This window comes from Solanum dulcamara, chromosome 4, assembly GCF_947179165.1.
Source record: "Solanum dulcamara chromosome 4, daSolDulc1.2, whole genome shotgun sequence".
Classification (NCBI taxonomy): Eukaryota; Viridiplantae; Streptophyta; class Magnoliopsida; order Solanales; family Solanaceae; genus Solanum; species Solanum dulcamara.
This window is the reverse complement of record NC_077240.1, coordinates 27615808-27640926: the sequence shown is the minus strand read 5'-3', so window position 1 is coordinate 27640926 and position 25119 is coordinate 27615808. Positions and strand designations below refer to the sequence as shown.

At 37.4% G+C, this 25119-nt stretch overlaps 1 protein-coding gene across 1 annotated transcript; it reads left to right on the top strand.

Annotated features, from left to right (window-relative positions):
• Window positions 1-745: 745 nt before the first annotated feature.
• LOC129887166 (probable E3 ubiquitin-protein ligase LUL4) lies at window positions 746-23445 on the top strand. Its single transcript, XM_055962144.1, has 3 exons — window positions 746-1321; window positions 22347-22854; window positions 23029-23445. The coding sequence occupies exons 1-3, from the start codon at window positions 873-875 to the stop codon at window positions 23146-23148; spliced, it is 1077 nt and encodes a 358-aa protein (XP_055818119.1). The 5' UTR covers window positions 746-872; the 3' UTR covers window positions 23149-23445.
• Window positions 23446-25119: the final 1674 nt, after the last annotated feature.

Below are 25119 nucleotides of genomic sequence, written 5' to 3'. Positions count from 1 at the left end.
TGTGCCATCACATCCGGATTTGGATCGTGACAATCTTGTACTTATCAATTAAAATCACTGAATTTTTTTTAATATGTTATTGAAATTTTGATTAACAATGTAAAAGAGGAAGATGAACTATAAACCACTATGAAATTAGATGGATGTTGGAGCTTTATTCGATTTAAACGATCATGAATTAGATTTTTGAAGTTCTTGTTTAATGAGATAAAATAGAAATTATAGGTGGGTGAAATGAAAAGAATAGTGGCTTAAACTATCAAGATGATCATGAATGATAATTATTTTATTTAATACATGAAATCATCAGAGACATATATTTGGGTTTGAATTTTTTTTACTAATTAGTTTAAGCGTGAACCAACTTGTTAAAACAATTACCAAATGCATTTAATGTCTTTTTTCCATTAAAATAAAAAACACTTCTCAACCAAACTTTGACAAATTTCTACTAGGCTGTTTGAATTGACTTAAAAATAATAAGTAGTTTATAAATTGAAAACTGCTTATAAGTTAAAAAAAGTAGGTGCAGACTATTTTTTTTTTGACTTATAATCTGTTTTCAATTTATAAACTGCTTAAAATAAGTTCATCCAAATAAATTCAACTATTTATTGAGACTTATTTTAAGCACAAAATAACTTTAAATTAACCAATCTAACACTCAAAAACTGAAAACGACTTATAAGTCAATCAAAAGCTATGTGTATTGTATTAGAATAATGTACCCAAAATAGAAAAAAAAACAAGAGAGTGAGGTGGTCACTGTTTTTTCCCCCAAAAGAGAGAGAGAGAGGGGCATTTGTCACTCCAAAGTCCAACAGAGCTGAGCTGCGGTGGTTTGTGGCGGAGGAAGGTGGAGCAAATTAGTGATGGGCATTTCACAGAGCAACAACAGAAGAAGAAATCATAACTGGAATGCTTATTATTCCTACCCTTCTTCTTCTTACTCTTACTATTCCTCTGACCTTCCTTACCACTCCCACCCCCCTCCCCCTTTCCCTTTTCCACCTCATCTCCTCCCACCCCCACCCCCACCTTCCTACTCCTACCCCTCTACCTGCCACTGCACTAACCCTGTTGTGGGTAGGTCTGTTTTTACTCCATATCATAACAATGACTGGGCTGCTTCTTACCTGCCCCCTCCTCCTTCACAGGTGGTGGGGATGGTGACCCCATCACCCTATGTTGAGACCCAACAAGCCAAGAAAGTTAAGAGTGGTGTAAATGTGCATAAAGATTCGTTAAAGCTTGAGATTGATGAGCAGAACCCAGATCACCAGTTGGTTTCTTTTGTCTTTGATGCTCTATTTGATGGAAAGTAAGTGCCTTTCCCTTGTTTCAAGATTTGTTATTTTATACATGCTCTCTGTTTTTGTTAGTTTCAGTTAATATATTGAATTGTAGATGTTTTGGAATTAGGCTGATGTTAATGATGAACCCAATTGAGCCCATTAATTTAGGTATGGTAACCCAATTGACTTTGTTCCAAATGAATTGATACCAAGAATGAAAGATGAGATCTTTCTTTCTTTTTGTAGTTTTCGAGTTAAGGAATTTAAATCCTGGCACCTCACTTTACCCCTGCTGTTTTATACCAATGTATGATTTGTCGGATCTCCTTCCCCGGGAACGTCTGTACTTCTAGCTGATGGAAGTGTATGTTTTTCATTAAGATCCCAAAATTCTCTTTATCTTAAGCATAGAGTTAACAGATTGTCCAACTTGGGCAGAAAGATTTTTTTGCTTGTTATGCCGCTAATGGATATTGCTTAGCTCTTTGCTCTTTCTCCGTGGCCTTACTTTTGCGAAAAATTGAAGTTATATCTGCAGATTCATCAGGGTATTGTATCTTACTTTTGGATTGGTGAAGTCTAGTGGGCTTATGATTACTAGTTTAAGATGTTATATGATTATTCATTACTTTACCTTCCCAGAGAAGAAAAGATGTTATGTTATTATTCTTGTTCCGCATTATTGCTATCAAGTTTCATTTCTTAATGAACATCATACTAAGATAACTAGCTCCCATATACTGCTCCAGAGTTGCTTGTTGCTATCAAATTAGAGCTTCTTGATTAAAGAAATGGCAGTAACATGTGAATTTTGAAGCAAGAGGTCCATACAAGCAATATTGACTAGTAGAGATTAAATTCCATTGTTATTGGTACACATATGTTATGTCCTGTGTTTTCTTGGGGTCCTTTTAATTTGATTGGAGACTAATCTAGTTTTAGGGAACCCAAATTTATCTTTAAAGACAATTAAGTAGTTGGAGCAAAATGGACCCAAATGCAACAGAATAGATATAAATGATTCATATAATTGACCCCAACTAGTTTGAGATTGTGGTGTAATAATTGTTGCTGAAGTATTGTCAAGTGCACAAAACGACTCCTCTCTTGCACCTTCAGTTATCCTTTTGAAAACATCTTTAACTGCTTGATGCCCGACCAAAAGATCATCTGAGCTTATCTGTGTCACTGCTCTGTTTTCTATTATTATTCTTGATAAGCAAGCAACAACATTTATTAACTTAGCTTGCCAAACATTAGAAATTCTGATGGACTTGTACAAAAGGTCAGCCAAAATTACACTGCTTCTATATCTTGTAAATTGGTTTGCCATGCACTAATATTTGTGTCATTGCTATGTTTTCTATTACTCCCTCCGTCCCATTTTATGTGGCACCATATTCCTTTTTAGTCCATCCCAAAAAGAATATTACCTTACTATGATTAGAAACAATTTAACTTTAAAATTTCACTTTTACCCTTAATGAAATGATTTACAGCCACACAAATATCTAAGGATTGTTTTAGACCACAAGTTTCAAAAGTTCTCCCTTTTTTCTTAAACACCGTGCCTAGTTAACTGGTGCCACATAAAATGGGGTGGAAGGAGTATGTAATTTAATATGGGAATTGTCTACCCTTCTCTTTATGTTTAGCAATAATTGGACTGATCCAGGAACGAATAAGGGGTAGAATCATTACAAGAACAATGGTATAGAAACGGGCATGTGATTTTCAGTTCAAGCAAAAGACCTCATTGGGTTTGAGTCTGAAGTCTGAACAGACAACAACTCATGTGAAATGGATGTGGGAAGATATAAAACTCAAAAGAGATATATAGTACTCTCTTCTGTATAGTTTAAAGTTTGGTATCTGTATGTAAGTTTTGTTTTTTCCACTTGTGTCGCAATGGATTGAAGTGCTCCAATTTGGCCTCTAAATTAATTAATCCTAATAGGTCAATGATTTTGTCAAAATTTACAGACTCACACATGTCTCAGCTCACATGAGCTATGCTATATTCATTACAGATCAAGAGAGATTGTGGAGTATAGGTTTGTGATCGAAAAAAAAGAAGAAATGAAATGAAAAAGGTAAGAAATTATAGAGGCCTAAAGTTTTTCTCTTTTAGACCTTGTAATGGTCATGAAATTGAATTGCTTTACCCATTTAGTGACATGGTAGAGTTTGAAGTTCGGGATTGTGCAAATCTTGCTTTTTGTTCATTGTTTAATTGGTTAAGATTTTGTTGGGAGAATTAAGTTTGTTTTAATTGGACTATATTGTATGACTTTCGTCACTTTGAGAAAAAAGTTTTCTTTGAGTTCAGCATGATGAATTTGTTATGAACAAGTTATTTAGAATGGATGAAGTGGATATGAATAGAGTAGAATAAATACTGAAGTTTCATATGGCCTATCCCAATCAAAAAATTGGAACGAATCTTACTTGTTGACTGCATGTTTCTTTCTTATAGAAGTTGGTCATTGCCTTGTTGTTTCCCTTCAAGTACATATGATCCTTCCTTGGACTCTATTCTTTTGTGTTCTTTGTCCTAATGAATTGAAAATCAACAAAGGCATTCATCACTTGTAGCATTTTTTCTAAAATTTTGATAGTCTAACTGCTCTATTTTGAAACCTATTGACTTTGCCAGGAAATGCTTGTAGTAACCCTCATAAAACTATATTCTCTAGATGGAAAAGTACTCTTAAATAGTCATGGAGATAGTGAAAGAACTCATAGAGAGTTGTGATTCTCATGTATTCACCATTTCCTTGTAAATCTTCTTCTATTATGTTGTATTGTTTTTAAGCCACACTTTTCTTTAATTCTTACTCCTTAATTTGTTTTCTTGACTTGAAGCATTATATATCCTTAATTACGTCTCGCATGTGCCAAAAGTGAAGTGACATCCACATTTGTGCAACATTATTAAAAGTGGTTAGATCATTGAGTAGTTTCTAAAGCATGGTTTTGTACTTCTACCATTAATGAAGTCTTTGTCGTTTGGTTCTCCATTTTTGTGGTATGCCATTTTTGTGGTATGCAATTTTTGTGGTATGCCATATCGCTTGATATAGTAGCAAACATATCAAGAGCATTCCCTTCCAAAGCTTGAAAAATGAACTGTCTAGTGACTTTTTACTTTTGGTGTGTCCATACTGTACCTAAGGATCCGGGATACATTACCTTATTTTAGATAGTTTTTGAGGGAGATAGATGATAAATCTCTTTTTTTTGGCTGTCCCTCTACAATTTTGATGTAATTACTACAGAAGTACACTATTGGATTGGTGTATTTCTCTGTTTATAATACCAGTTAACTTTCTCAAAAAAGTATAGTAGCAAACTTATCTAATAAAGATTATGCGCTGTTAAGAGGATTGTATCTTAGCATCTTTCTGGTCCCAGCTGTCACTAAGGAATAAGCTAAATAATGTTGATAGACGTGAAGGCTAGAAAAGGATTAGCAAACTCCATTTCCATGGATGTAAATTCCCCAATTTTTTTTTTTGATGAAGTAATTAGTTCTATTGCAGGCATCAAGTAGATGCATAGTAGTTACAAAAGCAAAGTAGCAAAAAGTCAGATCTTCTTTACATTGTTAGTTAAGAGTGAGGGAGCTGACAAAGTTCAGAAATGAAACAGGGGAATCTAGAGGGGATAAATAAACCCAACTATACAAAAACATGAGACAATTAGCTTTTAAAAATTGGTAGGTAGTTGATATTCCATCAAAGCATCTTCTATTCCTTAAGTTCCAGATACTCCAAATAATGGCTGCAGGTATCATCTTCCAGATTCTCTTGATGGTGCTATCAACTTTCCAGCAACTCCAGCTTATCAAAACATCCTCTGATAGTCTGAGGCATGACCCATTTGAGATCAAAAAGAGCTAAAAACATACTCCACGAGTCTGCTACTATTTGACATTGTAGAAATAGGTGGTTGTGTGTTTCTGCTTCCTTCATGCACATATAACATCTGGTAGCCATCTGAAACTTCCTTCTGGCCAGATTGTCTTGGGTCAGACAAGCTCCATGAAGTGCAGTCCAGCTGAAGCAACTAATCTTAGGGGGCAGTTTGATCTTCCATATAAGCTTCCAGGGCCAGTGGTATGTAATTGCATTTTGTGGGCCTAGAAGCTTGAATGCTGCTTTAACTGAGAACTTCCCACCCCTTTTTTCTCCCCAATTGAGTTGGTCTGGTGTTTCACTGTTAATTGCAACATTGTGAAGTGCTGCTAGTAGGCTGACCAACTCCTCCATTTCCCAATCCTGTATGTTCCTTCAGAGGATGATGTTCCAAGAATTCCCTTCTCTATATTGCTGAATAGTAGAGTTTGGCTCCCTTGCTATCTGGAACATGTTAGGATAATAAACCATTAAAAGGGAGTTGCCTATCCATTTGTCTCTCCAGAAACTGATATGTTGTCCATTCCCTGCTATTAAGTGTTTGTGTTGAGAGAACTCCTCCCATAATTTGCTTATACTTTTCCAGGCACCAACTCCACATGGCTCTGTTGAAACATTAGAATACTAGTGGTTTAGGGCTTCATGTTTAGCAATAATCACATCCTTCCAAAGGCTCTGCTCCTCTTGAGTGTATCTCCACAACCACTTCATAAGTAGGCATTTGTTGTGCAGTGCTAAGTCTCTAATGCCCAAACCACCTAACTTTTTTGGTAACAAGACTGTTGGCCACTTGACCAAATGGAATTTATGGTTGTTGCTATTCCCTTCCCATAGAAAATTCCTTCTAGTTTTGTCCAGTTGCTTCAAAGCCTTACTGGATATGGGATTTAGTGACATACTATATGTTGGAATACTATCAAGTACACTGTTTATCAGTGTTAGTCTGCCACCCATAGAGAGGTACTGCATTTGCCATGCAACAAGCCTTTTTTCAAACTTTTCAATCATTCCACTCCAGATGCCTTCTGCCTTGTATTTAGCCCCCAATGGAAGGCCTAAGTAGGTAGTTGGGAAAGATCCAGTTCTACAACCTAATATGTCTGCCAACTCCTCAATGTTCTGCACCTCATTAACAGGATAGATCACACTCTTGAGCATGTTTATATGGAGACCTGAAACAACTTCAAATATGAGTAGTTTAAGGTTTAGATATAGTATTTGCTCTCTGTCAGCCCCACAAAAGATCAATGCATCATCTGCGTAAAGTAGATGTGAGATGTTAGCTGCTCTATCCCTTCCTATATCAAAACCTTTGAGCCATTGCAGTTGTTTGGCTTTGTTCAACATTCTACTTAACCCTTCCATGGCTAGGATGAACTAAAAAGGTGAAAGAGGATCACCTTGCCTTAGGCCTCTCTGTGCAGAGAAAAAGCCTGCTGGGCTTCTGTTGATAAGTACTGAATACTCCACTGTAGAAATGTTGAACTTAATCCATTTAATCCACCTATCACCAAACCCCATTTGCCTGAGAATAGATATGAGATAAGACCAATTCAAATGGTTAAAGGCTTTCTCAACATCTAATTTGCAAAGTAATCCAGCATTCCCCTGTTTCAATTGCCAATCAAGCACCTCATTTGTTATGAGTGAGGCATCAGTGATTTGTCTCCCTTTGATGAAAGCATTTTGTTGGTTTGACACTAGTTTCCCCATTACTCTCTTCAATCTATTTGCAAGAACTTTTGCAATGATCTTGTATATGCTTCCAATCAGACTGATTGGCCTGTAATCCCTTATCTCCCTTGCCCCCTTTTTCTTAGGAATAAGTGATAAGAATGAAGCATTACAAGACTTAACTATCGAGCAATGCTGATGGTAGTGTTGCATAGCTGCTAATAGATCTGCCTTGATAAACTCCCAAGAACTCTGGAAGAAAGTCATGGTAAAACCATCAGGCCCGGGGGCTTTGTCAAGGGCACTTGATTTAATGATTGCTAGTGCTTCCTCCTCTCCAAAAGTTGCTTCTAAGTTACTGCTTTCCTCTGCTGTGATGGAGGCAATTCCTTCAAACATGACTATAGGCCTCCAATTTTCTTGTCCAGTGTACACTCCTTCAAAGAACTCCAGTGTCTTATTTTTAATTGTCTCCTTATCTTCAATGACCACATTGTCTACCAGAAGTATGATTAGCAATCTTCTGAAAATATTTGGTGTTCCTATCCCCTTCCTTGAGCCAGAGGCACCTTGATTTTTGCCTCCATGAAATCTCCTCTATCTTGGCTAACTGTTGTATCTCAGCTTTCAGGCTTGTCATTTGACTAGCCTCGGTGCTCAATTGTTTGCCTTCAGTGTTTTGTTCCAAGATCATCAACTCATCTAGTGCTTTGCCTTTCCTGGTCTCCAATTTTCCAAATTCCTCCTTGTTCTATGTGGTTATGTCCTTCTTTAGACTCTTTAATTTTCGCATAAGGATGAAATCAGGCCTCCCATTGAAATTGTAGCTCTGCCACCAGTATTTTAGTTTATCCAAAAAGCCATCAACTTCTAGCCACATGTTTTCAAATTTAAAGTAGGAAAGAGTGGCATCCCAATCCCCACTTTCCAGTAAATTGGGTCTGTGGTCTGAAATTACCTTTGGCAATGCAATTTGTTTCACAACCTTGAAAAGAGTCATTCCATTCCGGGGATATGATGAATCTATTAATTCTAGAAGCTTGTTGATTGTTCTCACCTTTGGACCAAGTAAATTGGGCTCCCTGCAGTAGTAGGTCGATGATCCCCTGGTCTTGGATTATGTCTGAGAATGATTCCATGGCTCTTGATCTCTTTTTGCAATTTAACAGTTCACTTTCAAATCTACATACATTGAAGTCACCCCCAATAACCCACTAATGTTCCCAAAGTCCTCTTATCCTTGCTAATTCATCACACATCTCCTCCCTTTCTGGATTTGTGAATGGACCATAAATGCTAGTGAAGCACCATCTGAACTCTTCAAGTGTACTTTGTAGCATACATGAGATTGAGTAGCAGCCCAGTAGTGTGTCCATTTTCACCCATTTCCTTTTATCCGAGATCACTATAATACCATCTCTTGTACCAGCTGCTTTAAGTTCCACCAAATCAGCCCATCTGTTCCCCCATAATTGTTGTATTAGTCTACTGTTGCAGCCTTGGATTTTGGTTTCTTGTAAACATAAAATGTCAACCTTCCACTTCTGAATGAGGGATTTGATAGTGCTTCTCTTCCCCTCCTCACTCAGCCCCCTAATATTCCAACTAAGGACTTTCAAATTCATCTAGACAGTGAGGTGTGCTGCCTGCCCCTGCTTCCACTGCTTTGTTGTTCTTTTTTGTCATAATTAATCCCACAGATTAATCTTTTTCTCTCCCCTTCTCCTTTTCTTTTTTTTCCTACTCCCAGACTCCTGTTGAATTAACTCTTGCTTCTGAACTTGTTTGTCTTCTTTGCTCCATTCTTAGAACTAAATCTAAGAGATCATGTTCAAAACTTGTAGCATTGATCCCAAAGGCTTTGCATGCCTTAACCATTGTGATTTTTGTCTACTTTGATGTCTCGACTATAACCTGTGGATTGGGGTTACCTTCATACCAAGCCAATGGTAAAGCTTCTCTCATTGCTATAGAAGGGAAATCTGTATCTGAGCTGGAAAAAGCAACCAGTTCCTTGCTTGAGGTGTGTTGTTGCAATGGACTATGGATTCTTTCAAGAGGAATTCTTTTGTCATCTGCATCTGACTGCCCCTCTCATGATATTTGCTCTACAGAATCTGTTTGCATGTGATTATCCAAGTCACTGGGGTCTATTAGAAGTTGGGTTGGGCTTTTTAACTTGCCAGATGGTTTTGAGTTTAAAGAGGTTGGCCTCATTTAAAACTTTAGTTTTTCCCTTCTTACCATTTGTGCCTGTTTGTAATAAATTTGATCAGCTTCTAGGCCCACTTGTATTTGTTTTGGCACTGGCCCACTCCCAGTAAGATTATTAGATTGTTTAACTTTTGCCCTTTTGTCCACTGGACAATCCAGGCTGTCCTTTTTTGAAATAAAGTTGTCCTCTTTTGAATTAAAGTTGTCCCTTTGAGCTTCATATGATACGAGGTTCAAGGTATCAACTACTTCCTTTGACTTCCCTTTCTCGAGACGAATGTTTGGCTTTTTCGACGAGAATAATGACCGTGTGCAAATCCTCAAGACCGTAAGATCGAAACTCCAATCTTGTTTGAGCAACTCTATGGATCTCGGGATCACCTTCATGTTCTTCTCCACACTAATTCGAGCCCATAACATGTGTGTTCTGTGTTTAGTGTCTTCATCAACACCGGTATAGCCTCTGCATTTATCCCCGATAAATTTAAAGGTTTCTGAAGACCATGCATGTAGTGGAATTCCGAAAACCTTAATCCATTTATGATCTGATTTCTTTGAGGTTAGCTTTGAGCTGGCCATTGGCGACCACCATTCAAGAGTCAGCTTCCATCCCTTCCAGAACCAGTCACCTTCTTTTACCCTACATGCCTCCGATCTGGATGAAAGCTCAAAAAGAAATTGATTATGGTTAATGGGTGTGACTTTAAGTCCTGCAGTGACTTGCCACCTGCCCAAAAACCTTTTTTGGATGATATCTGCATTTGGACTTGTATTGAATGGGTCATTAAATTCTGCCACAAGACATCTCGAAGGAAGTGCTCCCTTTCCGTCAATCCTTTGTGACTGGCATATCCTGCTCCAGAACTGATTGTGTTTGGCCATATAGGGATCCTTGTTGCCTCCAAGAAAGATTTGGATTGCTCATCTGCTAAATGGAACCTTGGATCCACAAAAGGGCCCAGATATTTTTGTATCTTTCCTGCAATATAATCCCATCCCTTGTTGTATCTATCTTCTAGAATGATGACTGCTGCCTTTTTGTCCCCTAGAATAGTCTCTATTCTCACAAAGCGTCCATAACTATTGAAAATTTGTATTGCTCTATATGTATAAGCCTGGATTTTCCTTCCCCATCTTCTGCATTTGTTGCCTGACTGCAAAGAGGCCTGCTTTAGGGCTTCACATAGCCATCTGAGATTGCTTTTATTTATCCTGATGCTGCTCGTGAACCTTCTGCTATATTCAGTTAAAATGAACCAACTGTCCCCACTGCTCGTTAGTCTAAAGAGCTTTCCACTCGACGTAAAAGAAATTCCCTCTCCATAACTTAGGCAATGATAGATTTACCATCGGAAAAGTGTATGCGGGATAGGAGAGTTGAGAAATGAGAGAAGAGAGAGAGAGTGATGTGTTTCCCAAGAGAGAGCATTTTTTCCTTATAATTTGTAATGATTAAGACTTTTCTATGCCTGCTTTATGCATCTTCTAATTTTCAGATCTCAGGACATATGATATGTCCAGATAAATCAGGCTTGCCGAGAGAATTGTTTAATGAGACTCGTATGTCTTGAGAATTTTCTGAGATTTGAAAGTGAACGGTTAATTTGCGCAGCACCGTGCATCTCTCGGACTACTTCTCATATTCAATTTGCGTAGTACCGTGGATTTTTCAGAACTACTTTGTCATAACTGAGTTGCATAGCACTGTGTGTATTTTCGGTGACTACTCTGATTTGATTTGCGTAGTTCCATGCGTCTTTTCGGTGACTCCTCAAATTTGATTTGCGTAGGATCGTGTCATCATTCTGACCCTACCTATATAATTTCTCTTTTTTAGTAGGGTCGTGCCGTCAATCCGATTCTACCCATATAATTCTCTTTTTTCAGTAGGGTCATGCTATCATTCTGACCTTACCCATATAATTTTATTGATCAGACTGTGACCACTTTCAACCATCAAATCTAGTAATTCGGTGCATGAGCATGTTTTGGCCAGTTTTACGGAGACTTTCTTGTTTAAGATCTACTCATCCCTTGATTTCGAGACGATCCATATATTTTATATCAGATTTCGAGCACTTTCAGTTTCAAATTTACTTTTCCAAAACAAAAAAAAGAAGGTATATTAAGATATTTGGGATTGATTACAATGAGATTCTCTCCGTGGCTAAAATAGCATATGCCTGCCTTTTCGTATCAATGGTTGTTGTTGTCATTGGCCTTTTAATCAGTTGGACATTAAGAATGTTTTTCTCTACAGTGATCTCAAGGTAGAAGTCTATATGGAGCAACCGCCTGGTTTTGTTGCTCAGGGGGAGTCTGGTAGCATTGTATGTCGATTGTGTAAGTCACTCTATGGTCTGAAACAATCTTTTCAAGCTTGATTTGGGAAGTTCAACACCGCAATTCAGGAATTTATCTCTGTGTTTTATCGACATTATTCATCAAATCCAGTATTTCATGAGAAGACCAAGCACATTGAGATTGACTGGCATTGTGCATCAAATCCAGTATTTCATGAGAAGACTGAGTACATTGAGATTGACTGTCAATTTTGTGAAGTCTAGTGATCAACTTACAGATATCTCACCAAGCCCCTCATTAGTTCTCCTATTAATTACATTTGTAACAAACTCGGTACATATGACTTTTATGCACTAGCTTGAGGGGGAGTGTTAGAATATGAATTGGTATATACAATCCTACTTAGAGTAGGAATAGGAATAATAAATAGTATCTTATTTGGTAAAAGATTATATTGTAGTGTCTATAAATAAGGTGTGTGTCTAATAATATAGATACACAATTTCAATAATATTTCCCCCCTATATTTCTCACAGAGCTTATGTGAATTCAACCCCATGGATAACTCTACACAGTGGTGTAATGTTTGCTCATAAACTTTGATTTTTTTTTTATATAGGCAGTTTAGTTTCGTCTACAACTTTAGGCCATTGTCGAAAGTTCCCAGTGAACTTCTAAAATTAATTTTTGAGATGTAATTAGAAGGTAATGTGTGATCTTAGATTCAGTTTCAAAAAGAAAGTGTGATCTTAGATTCTTATAAGGATCGAATCTTATTATTCACCCAAAAATAAAGTGACCTAGACCACTCTTTCTTATTATAAATCTTTATTAAGGCCGGGAAAAAAGACGGTTTTGTTTGGGTTGCAAATTGTACCTAATCACAAGACTAGGGTGTAAAGCTTTGAGATTACTTGAGAGGAAATGCTCCCAGGCATGATTAACGAGGTAATTTTCTAAAATCCAACTGAAATCATGTAAGCTCATCGATAGTTTTTCTTCAATCTCTTCTGATTGATTAAAAACGGTTTGTGATTTCATTAACAAGTTTTAAAAAGTTTAACTTACAGCTGGGGATAAATCTTTTGAAGTCACTGAGGACTTCTCTGGGGCTGAAATCTGGTATGACTTGGTGGAGAGAGAGGAATTTCATGCACTTGTCATTAGCAACAAAGGGGAATAAGTAAGAAGGTCTTGATGTGGATTTGTGATTTAATGCACCTGCCATCAGCAACAAAGAGGAATAAGTATAATAGCTGGAAATTAAATGGCCATTTATGCAACTATTTTTTATCTCAAACATACAACAGTTGTGGCAGAGCCATTAGTGTAGTAGCAGTTCAAGGGGAGAGGAGATCAGTTATTGGTCCTGAACTGTCCCCGAAAAAAGGATGGGGAGATATAGCAGCAAATGTTGAGAAGTTCATGCTCGAAGGTGCAGTAAACCCAGTCACCAGACAATCGTAGAATCAGAACATCTCTTACGCTGATATAGCGATGCAGAGCAAATGGCAAGCAAAGAAGGGGAATCTCATCGTCGAAGATCAGAGTGAACGTATCTGTGGTACTGCTGTAATCATGGAAAATGACTTGCTTAGCAGATGTCTTGTAAGGGGGTTACTCAGCGAAGCTGGAATCTCCCACTCGGTCAGAACTGGGAAGATGGTAGCGGATAAATGGAAATGAGCTTATGGTGTTCAGGTATACCTCAATGTAGTTTTTGTTCGAATTTCTAATAGGAAAATGGCCGAACAAGTAATGCTAGGTGACTGGAGATGGAAACAAGAACCCTTAAGCTGAAATGGTGGTCGTCCGAGATTGCTTGTGCTCAGGAGGAAGCTATCACTGATTGGTTGTGGATCATGGCCATTGGTCTGCTTCTACATCTTTGGTCAGAGGAGGTTATGAAGGAGATAAAGGGGAAATGTGGTGGATGGATCAAAACGGACGAGGAGACTCTTAAAAAATCATGCCTAAAATGGGCAAGAATCAGAGTCAGAGGGTCACAGGGAAAGAGCCCAAAATTTATTGTCACGACCCAAAAACTGAGGTCATGATGGCACACATCTCAAAACCCAATCTGATGTGTAACCCTAAAAATAAAACTCATACAAGACTCCCAAAGGGGAAAGTGATGCCACGATTTAAATAAAAAGAAGAAAAAAAAACAATGAAGAAATTATCCCAAAACCTGGTGTCATAAGTATAAAGAGCATCTAATACAAGGTTCGAATCTGAAGATACAACATAAGTCTCTGAATGATACAAAAGACTGAAAAATAAAGATAGACTAGTGACGATCCGAATTCTGGGACCTCATCACTAATCTGAGAATACACAATCCGCTAGAATATTAACTGCCACGTGGGGTACCCCGACTAGTATCTGCATCAAAAAGGGACACAGAAGTAGGGGTGAGTACAATTCACATGTACTCAGTAGGTTTTAGTTGACTGAGTATAAGGAATTAATCAAACCTATGAAATAAACTAAGGAACGCATCCACCTGCATACAGAAAAGTCCTACTCCGGCATCGGTGCCGCCAATTTATATATATATTGACGCGAGTAAAGTAAACCCATAATAACAGCTCATAATCACAATTAACCAGATAATTCAAGCAGCACAAATATCAATGCAATGCAATGCAATATGATGATGCAATGATGTGGTGGTACGGTGGAATCAAGATTGTCACACAGACTGTCGTATACACCTGCTGAGCTGTGCTACCAAGCAAGGCACATGGGGGTCTTGCAGACCATATAACTCAATCACAATATCTCATTATCCTTGCCACCTCCTCGTGGTCAAGGGATCACAATGCATCCACTACCCTGCCGGAAAACTGCCTCGGTCAGGGACTCAAGATACAAAGGTTAGGATCACAATGCATCCACTACCCTGCCGGAAAACTGCCTCGGTCAGGGACTCAAGATACAAAGGTTGGGATCACAATGCATCCACTACCCTGCCGGAAAACTGCCTCGGTCAGGGACTCAAGATACAAAGGTTGGGATCACAATGCATCCACTACCCTGCCGGAAAACTGCCTCGGTCAGGGACTCAAGATACAAAGGTTGGGATCACAATGCATCCACTACCCTGCCGGAAAACTGCCTCGGTCAGGGACTCAAGATACAAAGGTTGGGATCACAATGCATCCACTACCCTGCCGGAAAACTGCCTCGGTCAGGGACTCAAGATACAAAGGTTTAAAGGTGTTTCATTTTCTTTCTCAAAAGGGATTTCCATATTTCTCAACTTTCCATGTTTCATGATATGATGAATGAGGATGAATGCATCAAAACACATATGCATGGAAGTAATAATCAACTCACATGTGGTATAAGGTTCAAAGTTCTCAAAACTTAACCTACACATGATATTCACCCTCAATAAATAGTAACGGGAAGAACACACTTTCATTTAAATATTCACCCCTTTCTCAACAATATTTCAATACTCAAGTATGCTCAAAACCCCAACTCAATCTCTCAGGCGGCATCACAAGTCAAATAATATACTCAAGCCTCTCTCTTAGGCAAATCATAATTCACATGCTCTCAAAGCAAATAAGATAACAAATAAGGCCCCCACACGGGCTATGTAATACAAATAAACCCCGTCACGGCAACACATTAATAAATAAGCCTCCACACAGACATCACAATATATATAACATTCTCAACTCATACTACAACCCCATCCCAAAGTCTATAACATATGAATGACTAATTACCCCATCTCAATCTCAAAGAAAGATAGCCAAACCTACCTCAATTGCCGAAACCGCACTCGAATACCTCCATCGGACAAGCAACTCTCGAATTCAGCGCCCGGAATGACAACCCACTATCAACAATGAAACATACACGTCACAAGGAGTCCAATGACACCCATATTGATAGGTTTCGGAACCGGGGGTAAAATAGTCCAAAAATTAACTATTTTCGAAAAGGGTCAAATCTGGAAATTTATTGAACAATCCCATTCTATTGGTAATAAGGAACTCATGGTTGAAAAACCCATAAAAATAGAGCTCAAAACAAGTTGAAAATCACAATTTTCCTTAAATTCGGATTAGGGAAGAAACAAGGATTTTTGGGGTTTGAAACTAAAATTTAAGAGTTAAAATCGTCAAAAACTTAATGAAAAAGGAAGGTTTTAGGTCAAAAATCACTTACCCAACACTTTGCCTCGAAAATCTCTTCTCAAATCACCTCAAGGAGTTCAAGAACTCAGACAAATGATGAAAACTATTGAAATGGGAAGAAAGGGGCATTTTCTGCCCAAAAATTACTGTTCACGCGTGTTACTGTTCACACGTTTTTGTACAAATTTTTGAAAATCACCCTCAAGGTCATTACATTTATAGAAGTGGAGAATGATGGTTTGATTTTCAGCTTACCAATCTAGTGTGAATGTTTGCCGATGGTGAATGAAAGTCGGGAGAATGACTAAGAAGACAATTGACAAGCCTATGGGTATGCTTTGTGTGAAGTCCCATCCAAAGCCTTATATTATAGAGGGTAGGGTGGCTAGTCATGTGGGGCCATCATTTTTAAATTTTAAACATGTGGATATACCTTTGGGACGTGTGAGTGAACTGAATAATATTGGACTCAATTTAGGGGTTTAAACCAAACTTTGGACTCGGGTCGCAGGCTCAATTCTTTCTTAAAGAAGAAAGAGGTTGGGCCTGATAACGATTATTTACTTGTAAAGATCAAAGCTAACAACTTATATGATTCACGAAGTTGTGCCTCGCTTACGTTTTTAGAGTCAGTAGTAGTCGGAGATGCTCAAGTTCTAGTAAATTCTTGCAAATTACATATACTTCAAATTCTAGACGGAAATGGTGAAGAGGATAGTGATGAAGAGATGTATGAGGGGGAAGAGAGTGTGGATAATCATGAGGACAGCTGTTCGTAGATGGTTTGTGTGGAGCAATCACAACAATTTTCGGTAGAGGATATTCAATCTTGGGATATTCAGATTCAGCTAACTGAGTTTCATGGGTGCGAATGGGAGGTGTGGTTGTTCCTGAAACTGGACAAGAAGAGGCAAGAGAAGCGAAAGGAAGCTAGCAATTCTACTCCCTCTACCCCGAAACCAATTGACCAGAATGAAGTGAAGAATCTACAATTTGGAGTTCAATTTAAAGATGGTACTCAAAAAGTTTGGGCAAGACAAAGATGAAAACATGGAATACTCTCCCTTCGGCAGTATGATGGACCATTTGGAAGGAAAAGAATGCAAGGATTTTAGAAAGTAAATCAGAATCTGTAGTTAGTACTAAGTACAGATGTTTTTCCCAAACTGTTGTTTGGTGTAACATGGCAATTGCAAATGATATAGAGGCCATGATAGATTTTTTGAGCTCAATACACTATGTAATGGAGCTACCCCTTTTAAATTCCCCACAGCACCTTCTGGTTGCTGGACTTTAAATACAATACCTTTTTAACGATCAATGTTTTTTAAAGATGGTGGTTTGATAAACAGAGAAGAAACAATTGGAATAATTCCCAATGAAGATACACATTATCTCATGGAATGCAAGTGACTTGAGTGATATTGAAAAGAGAGGGTGATTAAATTTTTAATACAAGAGAGAAGGACAGATATATATTGTACAGATGGAAGGGAAATATGGTGCAATTGTCAAATAATTGTGCAACAATAGATTGGCCGACTATATGTTGGTTTGTAGGCAAATGGGAGAATTGGAGGTATCTTAGTGACATGGGATAAAAGGATGTGGAGGGGAGAGTTAGTAAACACTGGTGTTCATTCCATTTCCTGTAAATTCATTTCTGTCAGCAATAATTTCAGCTGGTTCCTTTCTGGGGTTCAGGCTCCAATACGCTCCAAACTGCATAAGGGAGTGGGAGCTAGTTTCTATTAGATGGGCTTGTGTGGTCTGTGGAGATTTTAGTACTACCAAGTTTGAGATTGAAAGAAGAAACAACAATGGCATTACCAGAGCTATGAAGAAATACTCTGACATAATTGAGGACTTGGAACTTATTGATCACAATGGGCGTTTAGTGCAACAGAAGAATTGGAGACCGGTACCTGCCTACCTGCATACCTGCATATGGTGGACAGTTTGGAAGGAGAGAAATGCAAGAGTTTTTTAAGGTAAATACAATCCATTGCAGAGTGTTGAAGATTAATTGTATACTGTTGTTTCATTTTTGGTGTAAAGAATTAGTGTAGAGAAGGCAGAATCCCAAGTAGACATGCTTGGTTCATTGTGAACTCTAAGTTATTTTCGCATGGTTTTGGATATTTGTAAATATGGCCTTGCACTGCCTTAGTGTTCTCTTATACATATATACACACCATTAACAAAAAAGCTTTGAGATTACTTGTGTAGGCTAGAGGTACACTGCTCCTTTCATCCAACCTATCGATGCTCATGCTAGAGACTAACTTGTGTACAGTTTGCATCTGGAAGGGTGTGGTTCAGTGGTTCCTTGTGCTTTATTCTGTGCTTTATATTAGGCTAGCGGTTAAAGATGTGTTTTCTTGTACCAAACTTTAGACCAAAAATTAAAGGAGGTCCATATGCTGCAAAAAATATAAAACCGGGATCTACTTAAAACTAGGCCCTTAAAGGGCCACCAGTTGAAATTTTTAGTTCCCTTGATGACTCGATTTCAACAATCTTATGGATGTCGGTAGCGAGTCCTTAAACCACTAGGCTATCCCTCTCTTGTTTGGATATAAGTTTTATCTTAGTCGAAGAGGTCTTATGCTTGCTTCATTATTCATTCGTTACCCACTAATGAGATCTTCGTCCCTTCCCCTCCCTCTCCTGAATTATTAAAAATGAATATAGCGAAAACAACCAACACTTCACAGAAAATTAATTTTCCAGCACCTTGTTAAAATAAATTAAATTTCGAGCACTAACATTAGAATGATTTATCTATCTGGCTCACATTTATTTTTGGTCCAGCTAGATTTATTCCATTTGCTGCGTCTGAAGTCTTTCAATTGGGTTATAACCCATTGACGGGAATTGAAGTGTTTGTGTTATATATAGTAGTTTAAAATTTCATAACCAGTTTAGTTTAGTGACGATCAGTTAAAGAAATCAATATAACTACCAGTAAGGATGTTTGATCTCATATCTTTGCAGAAGGATCCGTCATTATGAAAATGTGTCACTTGGAAGAACATGTTTTACATGATCCAGATACATTTGTGGGGACATGATAAGCCTTTGGAAGACACTACTGTTCATGGAAGTGTCTTTGGAGGTTTATAAACAGAAAGACCACCTTATTGATGAAATATTATGACATGGTATGAGTATTGGAGAGTTAGTAGTAAATTACTACCAGAAATCTGAAGTGAATTCCCTGCGAATTTATCCATAACTAGAGAATTTTAAGTAGGCGTTTGGATATGAGTTGGTTGAGATCTAAAAAAGAGTAGCATGTGAAGTTGAAAAAGAGTTTGGAAATTGAAATTGTGTTTGAACATGAAGAAACAACTGAAATTTTGAGAGTGAAACTTGAAAAAACTCGAAAAACACCTTAAACATGTTACTCAAACTTCATATTCTATAATTCAAATTTGAAGTTGAAATAATGGGTCAATTTGAAACAAACAAATATTTGAAATAATCTCCAAATGCTATTTTAAATCTTTGAGCCAAAATTTACTGCTAAACAGGCTTTAGTATTGCTAACTACACAATTCATAAGATTTTACTGCATCATGGGAGAGTACTTATCTTAACCTGTTATCGAACTACGTATGGTTAAAATTACCATCCTAAAGAGAGCGGTCCGGTTATCTTGAATGCCTTGACTTTAATTTTTGTTTCTGTTAGCCATCATCCCCCATTAATATTACCAACATTTGTTTCTTTCACTATCATTCTGGTAATACTTTTGAGTTTTCAATATAGAAGCTCTCTTCCTAGCTCTTTAAAAGCTCATTCCCATTTGTCTTTGTTAAAATTATGTTGAGGAAAAACTGAATATATCTGCAGCTTGCTCAATAGTAGCATCATATGTTTGCTCTAGATATCATGTTTTAGTGTAACTTTTGGTTAGTCCGTGGTCTTTTATGTCTTGGAACAAGAAGTATTCCTGAGGTGTTTATCTCATTCACTTGAGTTAAAGAGGATTGAGTTTTACACCTTTAAATTTAATAAAGGCATCATTTAAATGTTTGATGGACCACCCCGAGAAGGAACTTTTTGTGTTTTACTCCAATAGATTAGAACATAGAAGAATAACAACAACATACCCAGCGTAGTCCCACAAAGTGGAGTTTGGGAGGATAGAGTGTAAGCAAACCTTACCCCTACCTTAGAAGTAGAGAGGTGGTTTCCAATAGACCCTCGGCTCAAGAAAATAACAATCCAAAACATTCCTGAAAAAAGAAGTAATGGAAGTACAAGAAACAACTTGTAGTAATAGAATAGTACTACAACAAAACAACATGATAGTCGAAGTACAAGAAACAACAGATAGCATCAAATCTCGAAGAAAAAGAAACTACAATAGTAATACTACGACTACTAGTACGAACGAACAAGACAATTCCCTCCTACCTGCTAACCTGCTATCCTAATTCGTGTCCTCCACAACTTTCTATTTAAGGTCATGTCCTCGATAAGCTGAAAGTACGTCATGTCTTGTCTAATCACCTCTCCCAATACTTCTTCAGTCTACCTCTACCTCTTTTGAAACCATCCATATTTAACATTTCACGCGTCTGCATTACATCTGTGCATCTCCTCATCACAAGCCTGATCCATCTCAACTTCTCTTCAAGCATTTTATCCTCCATAGAAGCCACTCCCACCTTGCATCGGATATCCTCAATTCTAATCTTATCTTACCTAATATGCCCTCACATCCATTGCAACATCCTAATTTCTGTCACGTTCATCTCTTGCACGTGAGAATTTTTGACTGATCAACATTCTACCCCATACAACATAGTTGGTCTAACCACCATTATGTAAAACTTGCGTTTAAGTTTTGGTGGCACCTTTTTATCAGACAAGACTCGGATGCGAGCCTCTATTTCATCCACCTTACACCAATACAAAGAGTGACATCCTCGTCAGTCTCTCCATTTCTCTAAATAATAGATCCAAGATACTTAAAACATCCTTTCTTTTCGGTGACTTGTGTATAAAGTTTCACTTCCATGCCAGTCTCATGCGTTACATCACTGAATTTGCACTCTAAGTATTTTGTCTTGGTCATACTAAACCTTTACTCTTTAGCCTCCCTCCAACTTAGCATTAACCCCGCCGCGAGTCTCGTCAATCAAAACTTTGTCGTCCGCAAATAGCATAAACCATGACACCTCACTTTGAATTTGTTGTGTAAATGCATCCATTACCAAGGCAAATAAAAATGGGCTAAGGGCTGAGCCCTGGAGCAATTTCATCAAAACTTGAAAGTTCTATGAGTATCTTCCCAATGTCCTTACCTTGGTCTTGGCTCCATCGTACGCTACATATAGACATCTAGCCTCCAAGCAACTCCATAGGACCTCCCTAGAGACTTTGTCATAAGTCTTTTCTAGGTCGATTAACACCATGTGGACGTCCTTCCTGTCCTTATACTGCTCCACCAGTCTCCTTACAAGATGAATGACTTTTGTAATTGAGTGCCTCGACATGAATCTGAACTGGTTCTCGAAAATAGCCACGCCCCTCCTCACCCTCATCTCCAACAGAATGCTCAGCCTTATGACATCCACAAGAGACCTACCTGTTTTGTACATTAAACTGCATGATGAACTTGTCACCTGAGGTCCTTTTGATGAAGATTTTTTGGTTTCAAAATCAGTGGCATGTTCTTCACACTGTTCGTTTTTGCTTGCATTATTATGTGTTTGTAGTTTAGAAATGTCAAGCTGTTGTCATCGATGTTGTATGTGATTGAACCTATCTAAAAGAAATTCACTGTTGTATCTGATTGCCAACAAGGCCTTGTCCTACTACTACGTTCAGAAAGAAGGGGAGCTTGTGTGGCAAGTCATATAACGGTAGGAACTTGGGGAAGAAAAAGAAAGGGAGGAAAATTAATCGAATGAAACACAACCTTTTGGAGTTGCCATGTCCCTATTTGTGACACTGATACTATTCATATGGGAAACTTCTAAACGGTACCCTGAAACATAATTTGGCCATGAACTTCTGTGCAAGTCGTCTTTAGTACATTTCGGAGATTCAGGGAATCTCTTTATGTACCTATTTTTTGAGATCAGGTAAGAACAATATTCATTAATGAGATAGTTGATGCTGTTAATCAAAGTTGGAACTAAAATCCTCAAAAAGATTTTAGCTGAATACTTATTCGAGAAGTATTTTAAAATCTATACGTCTCATTCTTTATAATTTGGTTGGGATATAAGTCAGGTGATATTAAGCAACTGCTTGAGCCTCAAATGAAACAATGTTGCGTCACTTCATTTGTTGATCTTCATTTTTACAGATTCAGTGTTGGGACTGAAAACCTCAAAAAGATTTTAGCTGAATATTATTTGAGAACTATTTTTAAACTAATCATGTCTCTCATATACTATTTGAGAACTATATTTAAACTAATCACGTCTCTCATTCTCTATAATTTGATTGGGGTATTAGTCAGATGATAATGAAAGAACTGCTTGGAGCCTCAAAAGAAACAGTGTAAAGTCTCTTAATTTGTTGATCTTTCATTTTTATAGAGGTGAGGTGGTTCATATGATTTAGGGTAGTATATGTGGGTGTTCAGTGGGAATTATGTGCTCCAAATTGGCAGGAGTACCAGTAGATACTACTTGTCCAATAGCTTACAGATTGCATCTTAATGCTTTATTTATTTTGATAAGTAATTGTTATTGCTGAATTCTCCATCTAGTTTAGATCATGAAATGACTTGCTCTTCTTTTTTCCTTTCCATTGTACAGCATCACAGTGTTTTATTTTGTCAAGGAAGAGCCTCATTGCAGATTTGTTCCAATATATCCCCATGTCCATGTACCTATAACAGTTCCTTTTCAGAGAGGACTTGGACAGAAATTTCACCAGCCTTCTGGGACGGGCATTGACTTAAGGTTCTTTGAAATGGACGGTCTTTCCGAACTATCATCAGAAGATAGTGTGTTTCCCCTTGTAATAACTGCTACAACCTGCCTTCCATCTGTTTTAACAGAGGATCATATAAGCGATACTCAGCCTAAAACCTCCCTCCATATGCAAATTAGTCAAGCTGTATTGGGGAAGGATAATGAAGGGGCTTTCAGGGTCAGAATCATCAGGCAGATTTTATGGGTTGATAATGTTCGCTATGAGCTGCATGAGATATATGGAATTGGAAACTCTGGCCCAGACTATGAAAACAATGGCTCAGGCAAAGAATGTGTAATATGCATGACCGAACCCAAAGATACAGCTGTGCTTCCATGCCGCCATATGGTAAGAACCACTAAACTCCGTCATGCTTTTTTGATAAGTACCGATTTACAAGCTGGTTTCCATTGCACCAGTTGCATTTTACATTTGAAAGTCTCTCCAGTGTTCTGATGGTTTCTGTTTTCGGCCTTCAACATCTTGGCTGCTTAACTTGTTAATAACTTTCCTGTTCTCCAGTGCATGTGCAGTGGATGTGCGAACACATTGAGACTTCAGTCAAACAGATGCCCAATATGTCGACAACCATTTGAAGAGCTCTTAGAGATCAAGATTAACAATGGTGATATCGATGAGTGAGCATTTTCTCGCAGAAACAAAGTAGCACTCCTAATCTCATCATACGTGTCTTCTGTTTTCAATTCGTAAATGTGTCCCTATATATTTGTAGATCTTCATATGGCCAGTCAATCGCTTTTGTTGGCCAACTATTTTTTTCGTTCCTCGTGTTATATTGCAATGTAAATATAAACCTAGGCCAATGGTCCGGATGAGTTTGTTTCACTGCACTGGAAGTATGGTGCATGAACACATTCATGTATGTTTGATCTCATGACTAAAGTTTTAACATTATTGCTTACCTTTCCAAATGTCCTACTTTTGAATCCATTGCTTGCAGATTCAGTTATTTGGTAACCTTTTTCCTTGGTCAAGATCACCAAAGATGGCTATTCAAAATCAACAAAGAGTAGCTCTAGATAGGGTCACAAGAATAACTTTGAACATTCTAGACACAATTTTATTTTATTTTACTTTTTTCTTTTACTCTTACAAACAGCCAAAAAGGGTGGTCTGTGGGAGAATATTTGGCATGGAAGTTAGCAGTAAGCAAGACAAACTTGAGCAGCATCCCCAAAATGTCTGAAAGTGAGAAGATGAACCGTAACATTTATAGCTTTTTTGTATCTTAGTTACAAACTTTGTACATATGCGCTGGCTTTTCTCTTTGGGGACCATACATAGTTTTTTGAGTCTTGAAGATTACACTTCTCTGCCTGCTTGATTCAGTGTTTTGAGTCTTGAAGATGACACTTCTGCATCATTGATTGTGTTTTCATTTCTTTTTTCCTCATTTTTATCTTTCATACATCATATCATACATTTTGAAGCTCAAGTTGGAGAAATTTCAAGTCGGTTGTTTCAATCATTTCATTCATTTCCCTTTCTTTATTACTCTGGTTGTTTTAATTTATTTGTCTTACTTTCATTTTTAATTTCTTTCACAAAGAATGCCTTCTTTTTTTAACAATTCTTTACTTCTAACTTTTCACCCTCACATGTTTAATATCACAAGATTAAAAAATATATTGATATAATCTACAGATTTTTAATTTAAGATCACAAAATTCAAAAAAATTTCTTTACTTTCTTAAAAAAAACAAATTGAAATAGAGAGACTACGATGGATCAAATCATCTACATTTGTACCTTCTTTTTGAGATTTAATGCACTTCATTATGCTGTTTGGTAGTGCCATGCACTCTATTTTGTTTTATGGAGGAAACACTATGGAGATATCACATCCCATGACAATCTTTTTCACCATATGTTTGATGTCTTTCAACTTGTTATTTCTTCTTAAAAGCCTATATAGACCTTTTCTTTTAAAAAATCTAATTATGTCAACTGATATATATCCTTTGGCCAAAATAATCCTTTTAAGAAATTAATTTATATGTAACGTTTACGCCTAAATAATAAAGGAGCACCAAAACCTACTAAAGATTTTAAAAGATCCTGGGTCAAATTTATTCTCAAAATTTACTATGGTTTTGCTCATATGAAGGAGTGAGGTGGGGAGTGTGATTGTTGGTTTGGTTTGTGTGTGAAAGCTGGAAAATTCTCCTAGTAACTAGTACAATTTCTTTTGCCTGCAACTATATAGTGACATAGTGATAATTTCATCATATTCCTTGGACAAAATTCTATTGTCCTTTGAGTGATATACTGTACAATCCCACAAATTTACATCTTTGAGGACACCATATCATTTAAGATTAGACATGACATGATGTAGTTACAGCTCATTGAGAATATGATTTTAGATACGAAAGTGTGGAGGACACATATTAAGGTAGAAGTGTAGTAGGTAGACGTGTGTCCATACTAATAGATAGATGTGTATAAACTTGTCCATTCTAGTAGTATTACTCTTGTTTCTTATTCTTCGATTTCTGTTGTTATATGTTGTTAGTTTGATTATAGTTTTTTTTTGTTGTAGTATTATCCCGATACTATCTGTTGTTTTATTGCTGTCTATCTTTTCTTTAA

Bases quoted from the DNA above. Each gene is read 5' to 3' on its own strand.
- LOC129887166 (XM_055962144.1), top strand. From the start codon at position 873: ATGGGCATTTCACAGAGCAACAACAGAAGAAGAAATCATAACTGGAAT. The intron at 1,322-22,346 runs GTAAGTGCCTTT...TCCATTGTACAG, and splicing joins GATGCTCTATTTGATGGAAA to CATCACAGTGTTTTATTTTG. The intron at 22,855-23,028 runs GTAAGAACCACT...CCTGTTCTCCAG, and splicing joins TGCTTCCATGCCGCCATATG to TGCATGTGCAGTGGATGTGC.